At 51.8% G+C, this 14,008-nt stretch overlaps 1 protein-coding gene and 1 pseudogene across 2 annotated transcripts; one reads left to right on the forward strand and one right to left on the reverse strand.

Moving 5' to 3' along the window:
- Positions 1-1,880: 1,880 nt before the first annotated feature.
- Positions 1,881-8,358, reverse strand: LOC136175946 (small ribosomal subunit protein uS5-like; annotated as a pseudogene).
- Positions 7,538-13,225, forward strand: THY1 (Thy-1 cell surface antigen). 2 transcript variants are annotated; one of them, XM_065946193.1, is made up of 4 exons: positions 7,538-7,634; positions 10,359-10,419; positions 10,916-11,251; positions 11,980-13,225. In XM_065946193.1, the coding sequence occupies exons 2-4, from the start codon at positions 10,383-10,385 to the stop codon at positions 12,090-12,092; spliced, it is 486 nt and encodes a 161-aa protein (XP_065802265.1). In that variant the 5' UTR covers positions 7,538-7,634; positions 10,359-10,382; the 3' UTR covers positions 12,093-13,225. The 2 variants fall into 2 exon arrangements, with proteins under 2 accessions (XP_065802265.1, XP_065802263.1); XM_065946191.1 differs by having other exon boundaries at positions 7,544-7,634; positions 10,904-11,251.
- The last annotated feature ends 783 nt before the right edge of the window (positions 13,226-14,008 follow it).

Here is a 14,008-nt window from a genome sequence, read left to right on the forward strand (position 1 = left end):
CCAGAGTTTGCTCAAACTCATGTCCATTGAGTCAGCGATGCCATCCAACCGTCTCACCCTCTGTCACTCTCTTCTCCTCTTCCCCTCAATCTTTCCCAGCATCAGGGTCTTTTCCAACGAGTCAGCTCTTCACATCAGGTCGCTAAAATAATAGAGCTTCAGTATCAGTCTTTCTAATGAATATTCAGGGTTGATTTCTTTAGGATTGACTGGTTTGATCTCCTTGCTGTCCAAGGGACTCTTGAGTCTTCTCCAGCACCACAAGTCGAAAGCATCATTTCTTTGGTGCTCAGCCTTCTTTATGGTCCAATTCTCACATCCACACATGACTACTGGAGAGAAGAGCACTAATTCCTGGAGATAACTGGTTTTCCTTAATTAACAGTAATCTTTGATGTTCAGACTATCTGCCCTCTTTGTTGTAAACTTCCTTAAAACCCGACTCCTTCCCCACTTCCTTGGAGCAGTTTCTCAGGGCTACCTGAGATGCTGCCTCCCGGGCCTGAAGTTCTAAAACTTCCCACCACATAAACACAACTCTCAACTATCAGGTTGTGACTTTTTTTTTAGTTTAACCATTTTTAGAGCAATCCATGTTGATTGCAACCTTTCCTCCAGTTGCCTGCCACAGGCAACCCCACACTATCTGTGTCTTCCCACATCTGCTTTGCTTTACATCTATGCCTTTGTTTATCCCTTCTCCTCGATGTTCAATGCCCTTTCTTCTCTTCACCTGGTGTACTTGTTATATGTGACTGTGTAACAAACCACTCAGAGTAGCAACTAAAGGCAATAACAATTCTGGTATCAGCAGTTTGGTCAGGGGTCAGCAGGGACAGCTCATCTGTGCTCCATCCAGACTTGCAGGGCTCACCCACGCATTTGCAGTCAGTTTACAGGTGGACTAGGAGTTGGATGATCCTAGAACAACTCACTCAGTGCCTAGCAATTCAGTGGGGCTGTTAGCTGGAGCATTTGAGTTCAGGTCTCCCCATGTGGCTACCCTAGGCTTCTTCACATGGCAGCTAAATTCCAAGAGGCAAGCCCTCATGAAGTCTCTGCCCGAATCACATCTGTTCAGATCCCATTGGCAAAAGAAACCTATCATGTGGCTGAGCTCAGAATCAATATGGACGAGGTATGACTCCCTGGGGAGTCATCAACGGAGTAATGTACCACAGTCTGTCCTCTACTACTAACAGTGTTCTAGGTGGCATCAGTTAGGATTACACATGTGTTTGTGAGCATGTGGCAGGTCAACTTGAGGCTAGCTTATCCCAGATGGTTGTTGAGGCACCTTGGTTCTCCATGTGTTTGCTCAAACTTTCTCTTGTGGCAACTGAATTCCAAGAAGGCAAGTCCCAAAATACAAACACTTATCAAGCTTCTGCTTGCATCACATTTGCTGATAGCCCATTGACCAAAGCAAGACACATGGCCAACTCCAGAGTCAGTGCAGAAGGGGATCACAAGAAGGCATGGAAATCAGGATGGATGATTCATTCAATGTCAGTAATGTAAGAATCTACCATGCTTTTCCCCTATTGCTTTCTAGTTATCTGGTTACCATTTCCATATCCCCACTTGGACAGCCCTTCCAAGGCAGAGACTGTGCTCTACTGATCTTTGTATTCCCAGGGTCTAGCCCCGTGCCTTCAACATCGTGCCTAGAGCAATAATGTCTTTTAATTATTTGATTAATTTCACATATTTTGTTTATTCATTCATCAGTTCATGGACTTTTCTGTTGTTTCCACTTTGGCAATTATGAATATTGCTATTAACATTTGAATAAGTTTTTTGTTTGCACATATTTTTTTTTCTGGTTTCATTCACTTTATTATTCTCTTTATAAAATTATGTGGTGGCTACAGCTGGGTCCTCTGCACGGAGACTCTGGTGTGGGTCTTCACAAGATGGTCAGTAAATTCCTGATATGGAGCTTTGGTGAACACTGTCTCTTTCCAGAGGTCAGGGGTGAGATAACTGGTAGGTCTTGGAAATGGCATCAAAAGTGGCCTTGGCGAAGTTGCCCAGGGTGGCGGTGCAGCCCCTGGCAGAAGTGTAGCAGTCGTCGATGCCGGCCATCATCAGCAGCTTCTTGGGCACAGGGGCGGAGACGCTGCCAGTGCCTCTGGGGGCAGGAATGAGGCGCACCAGCGGCCAGTCACCTTGCAAGGAACCGTGTGGGGCTTGCCAATCTTGTTCCCCCAGTAGCCTCTTCGCACGGGGACGATGGACAGCTTGGCCAGGATGATGGCCCCACGGATGGCAGTGGCTACTTCCTTGGAGCACCTGACACCCAGACCGACGTGTCCGTTGCAATCCCCGATGGCAACAAATGCCTGCAGAGAGACTGACGTGGGTGGTGGGCCAGGGGCCTCCACAGCATCTGTAACCACCCACCACACAGGGTCTGTCGCGTCCCTCAAGGCAGGACTGGCCACCAGGAGGCCATGAACATATTTTTTAAATGAAATAAATATGAGTATTTTTAATGATAAAGGGTACAATTCACAAAGAAGATAGATATCATAAACTATTGGATACCTAACAACAAAGATACATAAAGTAAAAATCAGAAGAAATATAAGGGAAAAGAAAAACTATATCATCATAGTGAGACATATTAACATTTCTCTGAGAATATTTTATCAAGTGCAGAAAAAATAATAGGAGCACCTTGAATGATGCCATTAATAATTTAAATATAATAGATTTATATTTATATTAATTTATATTATTTTATATCCTATACAAATATATTTAAAATTTTGTATCTTATACATTGTTATTAGATGTCCAAAGGACGTTTAGAAAAACTGGCAAAAAGATACACATTGCTATTAATTATTCGAACAAACATTCATGAATAAAGGTTCTTAAATGTTGAAATGTGATCTTCATCGGTGCTTGGACTTCTGCCCTGCATTCTAAGAGAAACTTCTCTTTTTTGTCATGCTTTCCAACCAAACATGCAGTTTTTCAGGGTGTGACCTCACTTGGGGAGTTGGCCTCAACTAGAGATTAGGAGAGGCAGGAGAGTGTCAAGCAGTTCCAAGACTTTTTAATTTCATAGAGACTAGTCATATTTCCAAAGAAGTTTGAGGAGCAACAGAAAATTACCACTTTTATTTTTGTGCCTAGAAGGGACATTTAAAACACACCATCTATCACCAATAGTTCAAAAAAGTAAAAAGGTATAAGCTTAGAATGAGAGTACAGACCATCCCACGGAAGGGCCAGTGTGTAGCCTCAATTAGACCAAAATTAGGACTCAACAGTATGTGTTGTCTTGACATATGGTCAAATTGTGGGGGGCTCAAGTGGTCTAACCACAAATTCTATTTCCCAGTTATTAGCTTCTGTTGATAAGTTCCTCTAGTCAATTAACCATCTTTTTTCCTTTTTATCCCTGAGAATCAGCCTTCACTTCCCTGCCAGTCCACAGAATTATTCAAACCAGTCAATCATATCCTCCTTCGGAAAATGAGCATTCCACCCTTTGGATACCACACAGCCTTCCAGAGCTCCCATTCATTCACTATTCGAATGCAGCTCCTGAGTGGCAGGGCCTGGCATGTGGTGTCTTTCTATGGGCTGTGACTATAGGTGACTAATAAACTGCTGTCAGTCACATTTGTACAGTGTCAGGGGTCAGACATGGACTATTTCTTGCCATATCAGTAAACAAGGATATCAGGTTCATGCATGCTCAGTCATATCTGACTCTTTACCACCCCATGAACTATAGCCCACCAGGCTTCTCAGTCCATGGGATTATCCAGTCAAGAATACTGGAGTGGGTTGCCATTTCCTCCTCCAGGGGATCTTCCCAACCAGGGACTGAGCCTCCGTCTCCCACAGCTCCTGCAGCTCCTGCATTGGCAAGTGGCTTCTTTACCACTACCACTTCTTTAGCCTCAGTCATCAGCAATCACAGTCCTCCAAGGTGAGCTAGTGAGCCCTAAGGGCACTCGGGAAGGAAGAGAATACCTGCCACCTAGCATCAGACGACAGCCACTCCCTATGGTGAGCCCTGAGGAAAGGACGCTCTGGATGTGAAAACACAGGATACTGGCCCCAGATAGCTGAGATGCACCTGAAAGCAATAATTTCAGAGAGCAAGCCCAGACTCTTGCGCCTTCCCATACACAGAAAAGTGCTAAATTCCTTAACTTGAGAATTCTGATTTTCTTTAATGAACAATAATCTTACGATGTTCAGACTACCTGCCAAACTTCTCTATAATCTGGCTCCTCCCCTCGCCTCCTCAGAGTTCTCTCAGGGTCACTTGTGATGCTGTCTCCCTTGCTTGAAGTCCTAAAAATTCCCACCAAATAAAACAGAACTCTTAACTTCTAGGTTGTGACTATTTTGTTAAGTCAACAGGTTTCATGTGTTTGACCATCTCTGAAACCCTAGGATGGGAATCTGGGAATTCTCCCTTATCAACAGAGTGAAGGGGAGGCGATCAAAACAATGTAGCAACTTGACAGGCATGTTCAGAGTACTCCACAACCTCCTTGTCTTTTCCATTTCATCCGGGACCAGTGAAGTCAGTCCAGCAGAAGTCTGAAGACCCACCCTGGAAGGAGTGGGTCTGTACTGTACAAGGAGTCAGAAGATCTGCAGTCTAGCTTGTCTTGGCTGTGTTTCAAAATATTTGTCTGACCTTTGACAGATCATTATCCTTTGGGGGCCTCATTTTTCAGCTACAAAATGACGAGATGGCTTCTGCCACCTTTGTGATTTTATAAAGACAATCAGATGAAATCAGGGAATAGAGTGAATGGCTGGTAGACCCTTTGTTAGCCTAAAGGAAGGTGCATTTTGAGAGAAGCATTACTCCATGTATCTTCAGATGGGGCACGTGGAGGTGATGGAAGAGGAAAGACCTAAGGGACCCGCAGGGCAGCCACAGTAAGTCAGGAAATCTTGCCTTGGTGAATAAACCCTTCCTTCCTGCTTTCAGCACTCCTATCCTGTGCCAACAGAAAATGGGAGTTTTAAAATCTCCTCCCCATCAGGACCCTGTGTTCCATCCCAGCCCCTAAATGGATCATTTGAGCCATTAACTCCATCCAGTCAGACACCTTGGTTTAGCAGACACACGTTGCCACACTCCCCTCCCCTTCCTGAAGTAAAGCGCTTGGGGACCCAGAAAATAGGCCAGGTCCTTGAAACCTTAACAAAATAGCACAGCTAGGCCTTCCATCCAGCAACACTCAGCGACTGGGCCATAGAGTGGGAAACAGTGCACCCAGGGTCTTATCAGACAGAACCCAGATGTTTTCTGTTGTTAAGGGGCCTGTGAGTATCCTCATGTCTTGCCCAAAGGAAAAAAGAACCATCTCCAACCCCATGGGGGTAGGAGGCAGGGTTAGGCTGAAGCAAAAGCAATTAAAGCAACTGTATTTTGATAGGAAAGATCCCTGGATTGAGAACCAGAAAGCTGGTGAACAGGAAAGGAGACAGAGTGGAGTGCCAAGGAGGAGCCTAGCGTGTCCAGAATGCAGCAGGAAGAAGAATGGGAACGATTGAGGTGGTGGTGGAGGTCGGCTGCCAGGGGCAGGACATCCAGGGACTTAAAAATTACCCTCCAGGGCTCTCCTGGTGGTCCAACGGTTAAGAATCTGCCTTGCGAGGCAAAGGACACTGGCTCAACCACTGGTCCAGGAAGCTTCCAGGTTCCACATGCCACGGAGCAACTAAGCCTGTGCGCCTCAACTCCAGAGCCTGCACTCTGAAGCCCACAGGTGCAACTGCTGAGCCCACGCGCTGGAACTAATGAAGCTCGCGGTCTCCAGAGCCGGTGCTCCACAACAAGGGAGGTCACCGCAAGGAGAAGCCCACACACCACAACCAGAGAAGGCCTGCGCGCAGCACCAAAGACTCAGAACAGCCAAAATTAAATCCATAAATGCTTTTCTAAAAAATTACTCTCCTCATCTATGAAAAGGGATGATCTGCAGTTCCCAGGCTGGAAGTCTGGGGAATGTAGACTCGGGCAGCCCTACTACTAGGCTAGGGAAATCCTGGGTGGGCAGGAGCAGCTACTTTTCTCATAAAGTGCTCCAGGAGCTCCTGCTGTTTACCAGAGCCAAGGCTCTGAGGATTGGACCATCTGTGAGGCTTGTTCCAGTTAGAAAGTTGCATCACTCTAAGTGCTGGGAGGCCACCTAACCTCCAAGGGAGGGAGAAGGAGGTGAATCTCCCACTTGCTAGCCCAGGGATGGCTTCCAACAGTACCATTACAGTAATGGAAACTGCCAAGAAGGTGCCAACACTGATCTCTGTGAAGAAACAGGAGAATGGCTAGGCGGGGGGCGGGGGGGGCGGGGGGGGCAGGGTCAGCCCACAGGATGTCCCAACCAGAATTCACAAAGAGGCCACAAGGATGCAAATTAATCAAATAAACCTTTGTTCCAAAAAAAAAAAAAAAAAATTTGGAGACACAAGTCATCAGCACTGGCTATTTAAAAAAAAAAGTCCAAGGGCTTCTGGTGACTTCAAATAAATGGAGCAAGGACAGATGCCCCAGAGGATTAAAAGCATGGTATCTGCTATTCTTTCTAGTGGTCCTGTCTCCTCTCCCTTCCCACAGTTCCAGAATTTCCCCTTCCCCTGGGCTGAGATGCAGCAGTGGAATATAGCTCAGCACCAAAGACTTGGGGCTCCATAGCCCAGGGCGACTGGCCATCTCTCCACCTCTTACCCATAAAATGGGATGAGATGATCCCAGCAGATTGTGGCCATGGATGGAACGGGCCAAGCAGAGTGTTTTATAAAGGGCGGCACCCCTCCTCTTGTCTGAAGGCCAAGGACACAGCACCCAGGGACTTGGGTGGGTGTGAGGGGTAAGAGGGGAACATGAAATTGAGAAGAACCTTCTAGCTGTCTGCACCAGGAGGTGCCAGCCCCTGAGTTGAGGGACACAGTGCCCCAGAGCAGAAAGCCTCTTAAGAGATGGGTGTTTTAGGCTGGGTGAGGAGTTGGGGCAGGGCTGGGGACCAGGAAAAACCAAGTGCTGCCCTTGAGGGCTGCTGCCATGTGGAAAAACACCCCACTATCTTCCTTTGGAGAAAACCTGGAATATTCCAACACCAAACACCTCTCACTGGCTGCTCCCGCGGAGATAGGTTCTAGTGGAAACGGAAAAGAGGAGGCGTGGGCGCTGCCTATGGGGGCCCAGCAGCTGGCTTCCATCCACCATTCCTTACCCCCTCGGTTTTCGCGCAGGCTTCTGAAACCTAGGTCAAAAGAAAGGGTTAAAGCCTTAAAAGGGGAGTGGTCGTGGCGGGGCTCTGGGAGGCGGCTAGCGTTCCCTGAGCGACCCCAGCCCGACCTCCACAGTCCAGAACCCTGCCCTCCCAGACCAGGCCAGACGGCCACAGGATGGGGGCCCCCTTTTGCTGCAGAAGTCCCCTCTTTCACGTCTATCTCGGACCGCCTCCTCCTCCCTCCACCACCCTTTTTCGCTGCCGCTCAGCCTCTGATTGGCCGAGCCCCCGGGCCCTCCCCGCTCCCCCTCTCCCACCCCTGGTGAAAACTGCGGGCGCGAGGCACGGTGCAGCAACTGGAGGCGGCGGCGCGTCTGCGGGCGGCTGCAGCGGCGGAGGACCGGAGGCCAGGTGGGAGCTGGAGCCAGGGCGGGACCCGGGGCGCAGGGATGGATAGGTCACTGGCGCCCAAGCCAGCCCTCCCGACCCGAGGCTTCGGAAAACGGACCGAGGGCGCCCTGGGAAGGAGCTGCGCAGTGCTTGGAGAGGGGCCTGCCTGCAAGGCAGGGGCGGGAGCCGCGGCGCACCTTTCGCCCGCTGGGAGACGTTTACCTGGGACTGGAGTGCTGGAGGAGAACCGGGAAGAGGGCGGCAAGGACAGGCTTGGGTTCTGCTCTCCACCCAGATGTACCCAAACCCAGATCGTAAAGGCGGGGGTCGGTGAGGCGGGGTGAGACTAGGGGAACGGAGGACAGAAAACTGAAGGCAATCTCTACCCTGCGACCTCGCGGCGGGCTGGGTGCGGGGCATCCAAGGAACGGGAAACCGCAGTGCCGCGGGGCCGGGTGGGGCGGCGGGGGACCGGGAGAAAGGCCGGCAGACAGGGGAGGCGAGAACCGGAAAAGGATAAGCGAGGGGGAAGGGGGACCTCAATTGGGAAAGAAGAGACTTGGAATAGGGAAACGGAATAAGGGTGGGGTTAGTCGAATGCGAGCTAGAGCGGGAGGGAGCGCGAAGCCTCTCCGGGTTCTGAGCTGCGGGGACACAAGGCCAGGGAAACGCTAACAGACGGTGCCTCCCCTATAGCGTCCACCCCACCCTTCCGCTCTGCATCCCCTTCCAGCTCCAGCCCCATTTCTTCCTTTCTAGTTCTAGCCGCCTTCCCCCTTCCTCTCTAGATCCCAAGCGCGCCACCCGCCTCTGTAACTCGGTGTCTGCTAATCAAAACCAGATGTTGCCCCCCTCCCCCTTTTTTTCCCAACAGCACCTCCGGGTCCCTTTCGGCGGAGGTCTGAAAGGGAACTGACTGCAGCGCAGGCGCCCGGGGACCCCAGCCTCGCCCCTCCCTCCCCGCACTGGGCAGAGCGCCGGGGACCTGGACGCGACTAGCGGCGCGCACTGCGCACGGGAGCGCTAGCACCCGGGCACGGCCCTCCTGTGGCCTCTCCCTGGCGAGTGCTGCTGCAGACAGGCTAGTCTACCCGCTCTGTTGCCTCGCCAGGATACTGATTGAGCCCAGGCTGCAAAAAAAGATGGGGGCAGAGAGGCTACCAGAAGCGGGACTGGAAAATTGCAGGTCCAGGAACCCTGCCCAGAGAGCTGAACAATAGAAAATGTCTTGGTTCTGATGCAGAGACCACATGCAATAGGAGACCACTGTCACCTTCCTCACACACAACTGGAGACACGTTTAGCTGTGTGCCAAGTGGGGCCCCCCACACACATGACCGACCACCCAACCATCATCTCCAGCCACACAGCTGGTCAGAGATGAACGCTTGTGGATCACTTAACTCTTGAACAGTGCTAGATGTTTGTCATTTTCCTTAAGCCCCATCACAACCCGGTGGGTATCTAAAGCCAGGTTCATTCAGTATCTTTCAGGCATCTGTTATATGCCAGGAACTATTTGGGCATTGGGGAGTTTCTTCAGAATAAGAAATAGGAAGGCCCTGAATAAGGTTTTGTTTCATGGGTAGAGAGTTCTGGTTTTTGCAAGATGAAAAGATGTTTTGCTGAACTTTCATTTCAGATAGAAGGATCCTTAACAAAAGAAACCACAAATAAATACATAAACAATTTCAATATTTAATAGAGGCTTATTTAACTTAATTTTAATATATAGTCATTAAAAGAAAAGAGAAATAGAAACAGTAAAGTAACAGCACATACATCACCAAATTGGGCCAACCAACATCCAGACTTAAACAGCACTGGGAAGTCCCAAGTAACAGCAGTCTGGAGTCCCAGTTGAGAAAGTGTCCCAGGCTAAGTGTCCACTTAGCGGGTGAGACTTCAAATTGCAGTTTTGGGGGTTCCTGCTTATAATCCCAGGCCTTACAGTGATAGCACCATTTGTTTGCATGCAAAAATGCTCTTCTGGTTTTACTTATTTAACCTTCTTACAATGCTGTTTGTTTCACCTTATGAGTCATAGGATTTCACTAGACCCTGGGGGATTGGCCAGACCCTCAGGGGTTCAGGAATTCCAAGACCCACTCTTCTTTCTTAACTTAAAGTGTCGCCTGACTAGCTGTGCTTGCAGGAACGCACAGAATCCGGGCCGCGTCCAGGCAGGTCAGAGGCCTGCTCTCCTGCTTCTGAAGCCTGAACAAGGCTTCCTCCATTTTAATTTCCTCAACAAAAGGGTTCTGGAGATTGGCTGCACTACAGTGTGGATGAACTTAACATTTCTGAACTGTACACTTAAAAACAATTAACAGGGACTTCCTGGTGGTCCAGCAGTTAAGACTCCACGCTGCCTGATGCAACCAATTTTTTTTTTTTAATACATATGGTTAAGATAAATTGTGTTTCTGCAAATTTTATGATAAAAAAACTAGGAGATCCCTGCCTTGGAAATGATCGAGTAAAAGTCACTTATTCAAAGCCACCCAGCTGGTTAATGCTAACGTACACACACACCACAGAAGGGCGTGTTCTCCCACCCCTCGCTTTCCCTGACAGGGAAGAGCTGCGGCAGTGTCACATTCACCGAGGTGGGGAGGGGAGAGGGCTGTAGAGGGGGGCTTGGATGGCCTTTATGGGATGTCTCCCGAGGGCCCCCAGTCCTGGCAGCAAGTCTGGGCACACCTGCCCTACCTCCTGGCTGATTCCCATCTTGTTCCACCCCAGATCCAGGACTGAGCTCTCGGCACCATGAACCCTACCATCGGCATCGCCCTCCTGCTGACAGGTATCGGGCAAGGGATAGGGCTGGGATTCCAAGCTCCCTGGCTGCTTTCTTTTCAGAAAAGCTAGCTTCTTCCTCAAGAACTCAGAAGGTGTAGGTGACTACGGGAGAGAGGGCTTCTTTTATCCCTAAGACAGCAGAGCAACCTAGTTGGTTTTCTGACCACCTGGGACCATTTCTAGAAACACAGTTCACTAAGCCTGCCCCATACTGAGTTGGAATCTGCAAATGCAGATCACGATGTAGTGTCAACTCCCCCAAGATCTCCTGCCCCTGGAACACACTGGCGGAACCCCAGGACTAGAACAGAGGGAGATGGGCTGGGATCTGCAGAAGGGTCAGTACACTGGCCCTCAGGGACCCCTTGGGCAGGGAGAGGTACTCGGCAGCTGACCCTGGTGCCCTCCCTGGTCAGGCCTTCCTCTGCTGTGAATGTGGGTAGGAGGCCCTCTGCTCTATAGTCCTTCCCCACCTTAGAGGGGGGCAGTGCTGGTTCCAGTCTTACAGGTGGCCCGTGGGCAGAAGGTGACCAGCCTGACAGCCTGCCTGGTGAACCAGAGCCTTCGTCTAGACTGCCATCATGAGAATACCACCACCACGCCCATTCAGTATGAGTTCAGCCTGACCCGTGATACAAAGAAGTGGGTGCTCTCTGGCTCCAATGGGGTCACCAGGCCAGAATACAGCTCCCGAACCAAATTCCTCAGCAAGTACAACCTCAAGGTCCTCTATCTGTCCAACTTCACCACCAAGGATGAGGGGATCTACACGTGTGAACTCCGCCTCTCTGGCCCGAATCCCACCGTCTCCAACAAGGATGTCTCTGTGTTGAGAGGTGAGGCAAGCCCCCAGCAAGATCGGGTAGGCAGGCAGAGGCAAGCTGGGGAGGAACGAGCCGGCTGGGGCACCAGGCAGGCCTCTTGGCTGGGCCGCAGAGGAGAGTAGCACCTACGGCCGCCTGTGCCCAGGGGAATCACTACCCCCAGCCTGAATGGAGGAAGGGCTAAGGGGGCAGTCAGACAGGTGGAGTAGTGTGGTGGATGCTTCCCCTATGAGCGTGGGCAAATCACTGGGCCTCCCCAAAACTCCTTCTCCCCACCTGGAAAACAGGATGGCTCTAGCTACCTCACCCGCAGTTTTCTTGTGATGATATGTGTTCAAGGGCTCAGGGAAAAAAAAAAAAAGATGAAAGTGTTAGTCACTCAGTCATGTCCAACTCTTTGTGACCTCATGGACTGTAGCCCACTGGGCTCTGTCCGTGAAATTCTCCAGGCAAGAATACTGGACTGGGTTGCCATTCCCTTCTCCAGGGGATCTTCCCAACCTAGGGATCCAAGCGGGGTCTCCTGCGTCGCAGGCAGATTCTTTACCGTCTGAGCCCCCAGGGAAGCCCTTCAAGGGCTCAGGAACCTGCAAATGGGAAAGATGGTTGGTTCAACCAGGCTGGCCCTGGCTGCAGCCAAGACACCATGGCGCCAGCCTCCCCAGGGGAAAGCGCCCTTGCTCTGGGTCCGGCCCTTCTCCATTTCCGCCCTGCCTGTCCGCCCCGTTCTCTCGCCACAGATAAACTGGTCAGGTGTGGGGGCATAAGCCTGCTGATCCAGAACACCTCGTGGCTGCTGCTGCTGCTGCTCTCCCTGCCTCTCCTGCAGGCCATGGACTTCATCTCCCTCTGACGGCTCGGGCCCACGGGGCACACAGGAAGCCACAAGGCCCAGTCCAGAGATGCTGCTTCTCTGAGTCGGCTAGCCCCCTTCCCCACAACCCCTCACACACCTTGGGGAGCGACGGGGACCCCTCCCCTCCTAAGGGACTCCAGTGCTGCATGCCATTCCCTCCCCTCCGCCAGTGCCACCTCACACCCCCTCTGCCCGCCACTGGCTACTTGTACTGTTTGTTCCAGAGCTGCTTCCGTCTGGTTTATATTTAGGGCTTAACCTTCCTTTTCTTGGGGTGTTTGTGAACGGGGAAGCCAGGGTTGGAGACCTGATGGAGAGTGAGGGGATGGGAGGGGTGGAAGGATGGAGGGGTATCAGTCCCTGGAGGCCATCATCCTTGCCCACAGGCACCTGAGGCCTGGGAGAGCCCTGCATGAGGAGGGAGAGGGTGTGTCTGGCCCAAGCAGCGGGATGGCGCCTGAAGGCCCCGGATGTGGGGGCACCGCCTCGCGTGGCCCATCGCATGAGGAACACCGAGCGTCGCCATGAGCACTTCCTGCCACAGAAGAATGCCATCTTCTTACCCTGCCGAGGGGCCCTGGGCCCGGGGTTTGGTCCAGTGACGACACCGATTGTGTAGGAAGCAGTGCTGATGGGTTGGAGGCAGGAGGAGGGTGCATCACCCTCCGCCACCACAGAGGAAGCTACAGCTGGGAGTCCAGTGTCTCTCACTGGCCCGACCAGCAGCTGGGAAGGTGGCAGAGGAGGACAAGGCCCCTCCCGGGCTTATCCCAAGGTCCTATGAGCTTCCAGAACTCAGGCCTGCTGGAGGCCCTGATGGAGACCCACGGAGTTTGGCCCCAGGGTTTCTCCGGGAGGCTCTTCCCCTCTCCCCCAGCAGTGCCTGAGCCTTCTGACAGCCCCCTGCTCCTTAGGCCTGCCTTCTCAGGGACCTCCGGGGGGGGCCTGAGGCAGGCCACGGGGTGAGACCCTTGAGTGGGACTTATCTCGAGCGATGGCTTTTCCCAGCACCCAGCTCCCCACCTGGCGGCTCTGCCATGTCTCGTGACCGTGTGTAGTGCCAGCACAGCTTATGGCATCTCGTTGAGGAAAAAGAATACTGTATAATAAAACCAAGCCTCTGGAATCTTCCCACCTGTGGGTCTCTGCTTTTCTCCTCTCTCCAGGCCTGCCCGCCCCCCTCCCTTAGCCAAGAGGTCCAACCCCCTGCCTTTTGTCCCCCCCCACCACCTTCAGCAGCCCTTCCTCTCCCCGCTGCCTCCAGGGGTGGACCACTGCACGCCTGGCTTCTCAACCATTCTACCACCACACGTTTGCCCAAAGAAAGGATTATTCCCTCTGTGCGGACTCACCTGCCCACAACACGCTGTGGGCCAAAGGCACTGGTTCTGTGGGCACATGGCACATGGCACTGGTCCAGGATAGGCTAACAAGCACCAGGGTGCAGAGTCTGCCTTTCTCAGATGGGCTTGTTCTCAGAAATGCCCCATCAGGTTACATCTGCTACATGGGAGCTGCCCTCATCCACCAGGGTTTGAGGACAAGCATAAGTCCAGCATGGCCATAGAGAGCACTGGGGTGGGGAGACAACACAGGCCCATCCCGGGCTCCCTCCCCTAAAATCACTGAGTAAAACGCCAACAGCACTCCCTGGCATCAGGGGTTAGAACAGCACCGCAGGGTGGCTCTGGGTCCCAGTGGCTGGCAGAGTGACACAGCTCCCAGACATCCTTCCAGGCTCTGCCAGGGCATCTGGGGGAGGAGAGTGGTGACTACCCAGAATCTGACTCATCTGATATTTAGTGCTGGGTAGGATGATTTTTCGGAGCTTTTGCTTAAAGGCCTAGGATCTAAATTCACGCCACCGACTCCCAAGCCCCTAGTGGCCAGGTTAGAAGAGAGCAAGAGAAGCC

Source organism: Muntiacus reevesi, chromosome 9 (genome assembly GCF_963930625.1).
Source record: "Muntiacus reevesi chromosome 9, mMunRee1.1, whole genome shotgun sequence".
NCBI classification, from domain to species: Eukaryota; Metazoa; Chordata; class Mammalia; order Artiodactyla; family Cervidae; genus Muntiacus; species Muntiacus reevesi.